General features: G+C 34.8%; 1 protein-coding gene across 7 annotated transcripts in view; it reads right to left on the bottom strand.

Annotated features, from left to right (window-relative positions):
- Positions 1 to 9,753, bottom strand: part of Slc25a21 (solute carrier family 25 member 21) — a 487,747-nt gene that overhangs the window by 54,011 nt on the left and 423,983 nt on the right. For all 7 annotated transcript variants that reach the window (XM_048798671.1, XM_048798670.1, XM_048798673.1 and 4 more), the window contains one exon: positions 2,493 to 2,559. In XM_048798671.1, the coding sequence (XP_048654628.1) occupies positions 2,493 to 2,559 (67 nt within the window). The remainder of the gene's footprint in view (positions 1 to 2,492; positions 2,560 to 9,753) is intronic.

Raw genomic sequence — 9,753 nt, 5'->3', positions numbered from 1 at the left:
TTCATTTCTGTCTTGTTGTTTCAGGTGGTAGAGTAAATCTGGTCTCTGTAACTCCAGCTCGACTAGAAATAGAAGTCTTGGCCCTCCAGATACACAGAAGAGTTGATATGGAGATTTGGGTAAACAAATTCTCTCTCTCTCTCTCTCTCTCTCTAGACTTCTTTCTATAAATTTTCTTTGTTTCTTTCTCTGTTTAATTCATTCAATTGAATATCTACTATGTGTAGACATCATAAGTGTAGGTATATTATAGTGAGCAAATAGCCTTCATAATTCATAATATCTAATAATATGAGTTTTGTTAATATAAAGTAGTCCTTGAAAATCTGAACATGGAAAAATGGTATTTATGGACCTGTGAAGTTAAAGACTAAACCCTGGAACTGGAACATACTTCTCCTATCTCTGAGATCAGTTGTTTTCTTCTGAGATTTTCATTTCCCTTTTTTAATTGCAATACTAATTACATATTAATTTGAGAATGGGAAAGTTTCATTTATTTAGCATCAGTGAGTCTTATTATTTTAATGATAAATATAATTTCAAAGAATAAATTACAAACTTAAAATAGTCTGTTTTTGATTACGGTCCACTGCAACTAAAGTGTCCACACCGAAGAATAAATACAAAACAGTGCATGCATGTATGGACACATACACACACAGAGTATCAGAATATTTTTTTTTCTGAAGTAAACTTTGATGACATACAATGATGCAGTTTATGATGTATGAAATTACTACAATCAAGTGATTGCTTTCCTCACAAATCCTAAGATAAATATCTATAAAATGAATGTTTTTATAAATTGTGTTGAAAAAACTAGTGCTATCCATCTGGCAAAGATACACTTAACTCCAAGTTATACTTAAAAAGCCAACGGACTTACCATATGTCTCAATAATTTTAAGGTAAAATCTGCTTGAAACAAGATGTCCGGGACACATACACTATATCCAGTTGCCCAAAAGTTCATCTGTTAACCATTGTTCTGGCATGAAGCACTGCTTCTTTTTTATTTTTATTTTTTTTAAAAGTACAGACTAACTCAGTTTTGTAAAGCTTAACTTTTCGTTTTTCCTTGTGAAAGATTGCTCAGTGTTGATAAACTTTAATCTTCTTAAAGTTTAAATTTTCTTTAATATATGGTATTAAAAATATTCCAGGAAAATCTCTAATTATAATGTACTTTATTTATACATGCAAAATACTGAACACATGAATATATTATTTCATGGAGACAAAGTGACTTTCTTTTTGAACAGGAACTCTGCTCTGTTTGTTTACTTGGGCAATCTTTTATCAAGTGAAGCCATTTCATAATTCAATTCAGCTCTTTTGTGTACTTTGGTGAACTTTTTCCAGATTCTGTATTGCAATTCAGATCCTTATAATGAAATTTGTATTGAAGTAATAATATAAAATCACAAAACTATAGCAACAAAGAGGAAAAATTTATAGAGAAAGTATGTTTTAAAGGTTTGTTTCTGAATTCTCTACCCAAATTAAATTCTGCCAAATTACTATTTTAACATAATGTAAAAGTTTGATGTTTGTGTATATATGTTTAGTTATTTCATAATAATTTTTAACACAGTAATTCCCTCCACTTATTCATTAAAAGTTTTTCAGATGTTCCTTCTTGCCTTTCAGGAATATTGGGAATATAAATTGGGAATGTGAAAAATCTTTATGTCATTAAGGTAAATGACACAAAGTTGGAAATATATCTGTATATGTTATTTTTGTTGAAAGACAAAGCCCTATTTGGTGATGTCAGTGCTGGGGGTAAGGGAGCAATGCCAGTCAGTCACTGTAATCAGAATTTTTGTCTGAGAGAACATATAAAAAATGCAGCTATAGTTTTTTAATCCTAGGAGCCTCTGGCACATCTCTCTGCTACTAATCAGATATTCAACTGGAAATAGTACATAAACCTCCACAGTTAAGTGATTAAAGAAATGGAAGTCTGGGCAGTGGAAATAATCATTTTATAAGTACCAGAATGGAGAACTTTAAGAGGAGACTAAAGGTAAAAATAAAGCTGACATGCCAGAAGAATCATATACAAAGAAATATAGTCTATTTTATAAGATGAGAATGATTTGGGGAAGAAGGTTTTTCTACTTCTCTTTCTTTAATAATTTCTGCTCCAAAGGAAAATGTCTGAATTGCTTTGAGAAAAGGCCCAAGCTATTTTGTGGTTTCTGTGGTTTGATTACATGAATTTCATTCACCACTGTGTCCTTTGCATAATTTCCTCATTAGAAGGGAGTACATTTACCTGAAAAAAATCTACAAACTGATACATATATTTGAGAGATTGATCAAATTTAATTATAATAAACATTGTGCTATAATTTCTGCATTAAAGATTTTAGTGTTTTATGTTTAAGTCATATTACTTTCCCCTTGTTTATTGTGGGATATTTTAATGCTGAGGCTGTTACTACACCTTATTTTCACTTGGTGGGAAGGCATACCATGCTTACCTTCACTGCTCTTTTTGGTGTTTCAGCTAAGATGGGTGGCAGAATTCCCTTGTAAAAACCAAACAACCTGTTAGAGAAAAAAAATTAATATAAATAAGGGAATTAGAAAATAGGTAATTCCACCGTTAAATCATAAAGTCTTCCTAATTATTTACCAATCATGAAAATTTCCTTTGTTTTAATTCTAAAGATATGAATTCTGTGTTTCCTAGCATTACAATATTGAGAGAATGAATAAATGACACTGAGACTGGAATCACTTAAGTAAATTGCTAAATATGACCATGAGTTATACCTTCAAGATGAAATTGGCCCTTCTCACTTTAAAGAATCTTGAATTAATTTATCTTCTCAGTTGTATGGTGGGTAGCTTCAAGCTGTCAACAGTCTTGCATTTCTTCCCTTCTGATAATTCAGTGAGGTTAGGGCTACTCCTAAATTCACTAGACTGAACATTTTTGAGGCTAACAAGGTAATGAAATCTTCAATTTTAGTTTTAATAACAAGCTCTGTGTTTATGGGTCTATGGTACTAGTGCTTCCAGTCCTCTTCTGAATTAGTCATTATTTTTCTACTTCATAATGGAAGTAGAAGAATTTCAGGAAGGGCAGTTAGAATTTTCAAACTCCCTTGCTGTTATACAGTCTAGTAGGATGCAGGCCAGCTATCATTAAGAATGTTGAGGGGTCCAAGGACATAGATTCAGACCTTTATAAAAGAAAGGGGAAAACTACAATGAGTGGTATATGCTTATGACTGGATTTTTAAAAAGTCACAACTTGTTTCTTATTAGATTTTAGGATTCAAAATTTTAAATTTCTCTGCCCAGGAATCTTCATACACATGCCATATCTTAATTTTAAACTTGAAAATATTTAAATAGAATATTCTGCATTGTTTTCTGAGGTAATCAGCTATCCTGACAAGTCCATAAGTGACTACAGATAGGGCCACTTTTGTTTTTTAATTGGTCCTGGGGATTAAACTAAGGGGCACTTAAATACTGAGCCACATCTCCAGCCATTTTTATTATTTATTTATTTATTTATTTTTAATTTAAAAAATTAGTTGTTAATAGGTCTTTTATTTAATTTATTTATATGCATGCTGAGGATTGAACCCAGGGCCTCACACATGCCAGGCAAGCACACTCTACCACTGAGCCATAACTCCAGCTCCCCCTTTTTTATTGATATTTTAAAACAAATAAATGACAGCAGAATACATCACAATTCTTATTACACATATACAGCACAATTTTTCATATCTCTAGTTGTATATAAAGTATGTTGATACCAATCCATGTCTTCATACATGTACTTTGGATAATGATGTCTCTCGCATTCCACCATCCTTGCTAACCCCTGGCCCCTCCATTTCCCTCCCAGCCCTCTGCCCTATCTAGAGTTTGTCTATTCCTCCAATGCTCCCCCTCCCTACTCCACTATGAATCAGCTTCCTTATATCAGAGAAAACCTTTAGCATTTTTTTTTGGGGGGGGGGATTGGCTAACTTCATTTAGCATTATCTTCTCCAAAGCCATCCATTTACCTGCAAATGCCATGATTTTTATTCTCTTTTATTGCTGAGTAAAATTCCATTGTGTATATATGCCACATTTTTTTATCCATTTATCTACTGAAGGGCATCTAGGTTGGCCAGCCCCCTTTTTATTTTTTATTTTGAGACAGGGTCTTGCTAAGTTGCTTAGGGCCTTGCTAAGTTAATGAGGCTGGTTTAGAACTCATGATATTCATGCCTCAGCCTCCTGAGTTGCTGAGATTATAGGCATGTGCTACCAAGCTGACATCTGCCCATTATTTTGATTTAATGGATCATGTTAGTATTATGATAGCAAGCAACACAGACATATGATTTGAAGGAGTTTGGGAGTTCATGAATTGCCCCACACCCATCCACTCCAATTTTAACTACCAATGCCTGAAATTCTCACTTCTACACTTATTTACTCAAGACACTTGTCAAATTTAAATCCCCTTTATCATCTAAATTTCATTATAAATTAATTATTTTAAAATTTTCAGTATGAGAGTGACTAAGCATAGATTTGATCTTCCCAAAAGATAAATGTGATTTTCTGGTAGACAGTCTATATCTCTAATGGAAGAAGTTATTAGTTTGGTTCTTTTTGTGCTGATCTTTCCACATCTGAAAAATTATGCCTGGTTATGTGGGAAAAATGAAGAGAAACCTAAAAGTAAGTAAAGCTTTTAAAATAATGTTCAGGTTAATAAAGGGACTTGAAATTCTATATGATAGATAACAGTTATAGGTAGAAAAGTTGGTTAGCCTGGAGAAGAACAGCTTTATGGGGTAATGTGATGAACATGATGGATCTCTTGAAAGGCAAGCATGTAGGAAATATATTAGACCTTTCTGTTTGTTTCCAGGTGGTAGGTCTGGGACCAACAGGTGGAAGCAACAAGAAAAGACAGATTTTTGGCCAGTTGGAGCTTAAAGAAGTAGTATCTCTAATAGTTAGAACTATCTAAAAATAGAATGGGCTTTCCTAAAAGTGCAGTTACAATTTGGCATGTGCAAGCATCCCTGGATGACCACTTGCAATGGGATGCTATAGATGGGATGTACACAGCAGTGGAAGGACTCAGTGGTCTCCATGATTGGTCTATTCTTTTATTCTAAGAAAAAGAACAAGAAGACACAGGCAAGTACTTTTCTAAAGGGACAAACTCTGCCTTACTTCAGATTTCTGCCTCAAGTACAGCACTGCTTCTCTGGAAGACGACTAAAGTCTTGTAAGTAACACAGAAGGACTTCATTTTAAAAGTGATGGGAGAAAATATTAAAAAGAGGTGTAAGGCAGGAGAGAAGAGAGAGGCAGCTGGAAGAAGCATAAGGATTTAATCTGAAAAGAGCTGGGAGGTCCAGAGCCCTCTGCTTCATGTTGGCGATGCTTCGTTGACGTGCCCTCCTTCCCTTCTCTCTGCTTGGCTCCTTTCATGTGCAATCACCACCACCCCCTGTTCCACTACCCTGAGCTTTCCAACAGCAAATGAACAGTTTTTTTTTTTTAAATGAACAGTTTTAACTGGAAATTCTCAGGGACTGTAGGCAGCCTTTGCTATCAAATGGGAAGTGAGAACCATCTTTTCTTTGCATTGTTTTCAAAGTATATCCATGCGACAGCAGTCATCTATGGAATAGTTGGTGGGGCCAGCACCAAGTCTGTGGAGAACTGCCATGCCCAGTTTTTTAAAAAAACCACTGGAACCAACATATTATTACAATATGACACAGCTTATAGGTACAGGTTGACTGGACACCTTACTCAAATGGATCCAAATGGTACTCTATTTCTTTATTTCATTTAATTTAATTCAAGCTAGACCTATTAGAGTTTTTCTCCAGGATTTTGGGACTCAAACTGAAAAGGTCAGTCTTGCTCTGAGTAGTTAAAGCCTTAAGATATAAGACTATGATATCAAGGGCAGTCATATTTTTGGTCATTTGGAAAAAGCCAATCTGCAGTGATAATAAAGAAGGAAGTCACTATTTAGGGAGACACTATTTAGGGAGAAGTTAAGAAAGAGAGTTTTTGTATTGTGAGTGTGACTCTGCTGCCAAGATTTCTGTATGCTTAGTTACATCTGGATCCTTTTTGAATATCTGGTTTTTACCTCTGCCTCTAATCTAAGAGATACCAAGTAATGTCTTCAATAAGTTATCTTTTTTACTTAAATGAGTTTGAGTTGGGTTGGTAACTTATGGCCCAGAGTCCTGGATCCAGAAAGTAAACCTCATGGTCCCTACAACCAAAATGGCTGTTCCTTGCCATGTCTTCTCATAGGAAGAGATTTGTTTGTCTGTTAGGATTGACCCTTGAGCCAATCAGAGGAGTTACATATAAAATGTGGGCAAGAGAATGTGAGCAAGAGCTCAAGCTGATAAACTATTTGCCTGATTTGATTAAATACTTATTGAAAGTTTTCCTTTTGCAAAATGTGATGCACAGATTTTTTAAAAAAGAAATTGTAATGTTTTATGAAGGAGATATTTTTATTTTTTTCCTGCCAACGGACTGTAGTATATACCCACATGCACTGTTCATTATCCTTCTGTGTAGCTTTGGCTTGCTATTCAGAATGTTGCTTTTCAGGACAATAATCAGAGGAATTAAGAAATTGGTGGCATCCATATTAACATGATCTATCCCATTTATTTCTACCGAAGCAAATTGCTGCCTTCAGTCTACTTGCTGGATGGATGGGTGCTGGTATTCTGAAGGTTTATGTGGCATTGACAGCAGCTCTTTTCCCTGATAAGACAGAAAAGGCACCACCCGGCTTTTAAATTTTGACCTGTACCAAATCAATAGGAGAAACCTTTGGAAGAGACACAAGAGTCACTGTAAGACTTCTTAGTAAATTTTAGTATGAACTCCATGGTAGCCCTCATAATTTTGTTCCTCAACGTTGTTACTTCTAAAAGGTATAAGTTTGATTTTAACTCTCCTGTGTAAGAAAATATTAACCTGAATTCTTATAGACTTCTATTACTATTATTTTAAGTAAAAATAGTCAAAATTAGTTGATTGCTTCTTATATACTAGTTGCTATGTTAATAATAAGTATATATAGATGTATGTATATATATTAATCTCAACTTTTTCAGGAAGCCTACTATCACATCATTGCCAAATGGTGTACAGTGACTTAATTTCCTTTGTCTTCTCACAATCCATGTCTTTGACCATAAGGTTATACTATATAGAAGTTTTTCTTGATATGCAACTATGTTTTTGCAGTGCTGGGTATTGAACCCAGGACCCAGGGCTTCATATATCCTGGGCAAATGCTCTACCACTGAGCTGTATGCCCAGCTTGAAATAAAATTATTTTAATAAAAAAAACTAAGTTATATATGTTGCAACAGTGCTTATCATTTTTTATTTCTGGAAGAAATTTTAGAAAAGGCAAATTAAGATCAGGTCTTTATTCTGAATTTTATTCAATTCTGCTGGAAAGTAAAGTGAAACACTGACTGCATAACTAATAGCAATGGTCTAAGATGAACAAGATCATTCTGGTGAAAACTTCTGGATTGTTGATTAAATGTATTCTGCTTGTATAAGAATTAGAAAAAAAATTGGGCCACAGATTAAAATTGTTTTCCTAAAGATAAACTTTGCCCTTAAGAATCATGCCAAGAGGGGGGCGCAGTTGTGCACCCTTGTAATCCCAGAAACTCAGGAGGCTGAGAAAGGAGTATTGTGAGTTCAAAGCCAGCCTCAGCAACAGTGAGGTGTTAAGCAACTCAGTGAGACCTTGTCTCTAAATAAAATACAAAATAGTGCTGGGGATGTGGCTCAGTGACTGAGTGCCCCTGAGTTCAATTCCCGGTACCCCCTAAAAAAAAAAAAAAGAAGAAGAAGAAGAAGCATGTCAAGATAATTTTGTCAATGAGGAAGAAATACAATTATGTAATATGATAAAGCACTGAAACATAATGTTAAATATTAAAATAACATTTTTATTATCCAAAAGATCAGCCTTTCTGTAGCCCATGGGGTGAGCAGGATTATTCAAATCAGTTACAGTAATCCCATTCCTTGCTATTAAGGGGTTTAGGCATGGATATATGACCCAAACCTAGCCCATGGGACCATCAAAGATATATACTGGAAATCTTGGATTTTCAGCCTCCATAAAAAAAGACACCATGGGAATCAAAGTGGTTCCTCCTCTTTGCAGGATGTTGTCCTGGCTCCATGAGATGCCTGTGCACTGTATGTGTGAGCTGTCATTTGTCACAAGGTAAGGACAGTAGAACAGAAAGACATAAAGGACCTGAGTCTAAATGACATTTCTGGGCTGCTGAATTAACCAAGCCTGGCATCCTACATCCAGATTTCTGGTTATGTGAAAATAAAAGTAAATTTTTACTATTTTACCTGCTTTTAATTTGTCTTCTGTGAACCTAAAACTAAGCACATTCTGATATGTATAGCCATTAGTACCTCATTTCTGAAAAAAACTTAAATTGTAATTCATAAACCATAATCATACAGAAGGTAATTGTTAAATGTTCAGCAAAACACTTAGAAGGAGACTGGGAAAATTGTTTAAAAATGGTTTTAGCAACAAATGATGTTGGGAAAACTGGAAATCCATATGTAGCAAATGAAATTAACCCACTGTCTCTCACCATGCATGAAACTCAACTCAAAGTGGATCAAGGACCTTGGAATTAGACCAGAGACCTTATGCCTAGTAGGAGAAAAAGTAGGCCCAAATCTTCATGTCAGATTAGGCCCCAACTTCCTTAACAAGACTCCTAAAGTACAAGAAACAAAATTAAGAATCAATAAATGGGATAGATTTAAACTAAAAAGCTTTTTATCAGCAAAAGAAACAGTCAATGAGGTGAGGAGAGAGCCTACATTTTGGAAGCAAATTTTTACCATACGCACATCAGATAGAGCACTAATCTCCAGGATATATAAAGAACTCAAAAAACCTTAATACCAAAAAGAACTCAAAAAACCTTAATACCAAAAAAAAAAAAAAAACCAAACCCAAAATAAAAACCCAAACAACCCAACCAATAATTGGCTAAGGAACTGAACAGACACTTCTCAGAAGAAGATATACAATCATCCAAAAAATATACGAAAACATGTTCAACCATCTCTAGTAATTAGAGAAATGCAAATCAAAGCTACTCTAAGATTTAATTTCACTGTCAGAATGGCAGTTATGAAGAATATGAGAAACAATAAGTGTTGGCGGGGATGTGGGAGAAAAGGCACACTCATACATTGTTGGTGGGACTGCAATATGGTGCAACCAACCTGGAAAGTAGTATGGAGTTCCTTAAAAAATTTGGAATGGAACCACCTTTTGACCCAGCTATCCCACTCCTCAGTGGGACATAAAAACAGGACATAAAAAGGACATAAAAACAGTATACTATAATGATGCAGCGACATCAATGTTTATAGCAGCACAATTCACAACAGCCATACTGTGGAAGCAACCTAGATGCCCTTCAATAGATGAATGGATAAAGAAACTGTGGTATATATATATACACAATGGAATATTACTCAACAATAAAAGAGAATAAAATTATGGTATTTGCAGGTAAGTGGATGAAGTTGGAGAATATCATGCTAAGCGAAGTAAGCAAATTCCAAAAAAACCAAAGGCCAAATGTTTTTTCTGATAAGTGGATGCTAATCTATAATGGGGGGGGGGGGGCATGCTAAAAAATGGGATTG

This window comes from Marmota marmota, unplaced genomic scaffold, assembly GCF_001458135.2.
Source record: "Marmota marmota marmota unplaced genomic scaffold, marMar, whole genome shotgun sequence".
Taxonomy (NCBI): Eukaryota; Metazoa; Chordata; class Mammalia; order Rodentia; family Sciuridae; genus Marmota; species Marmota marmota.
Note: the sequence above shows the minus strand (reverse complement) of the source record. Positions and strands in the feature narration are given on the sequence as shown.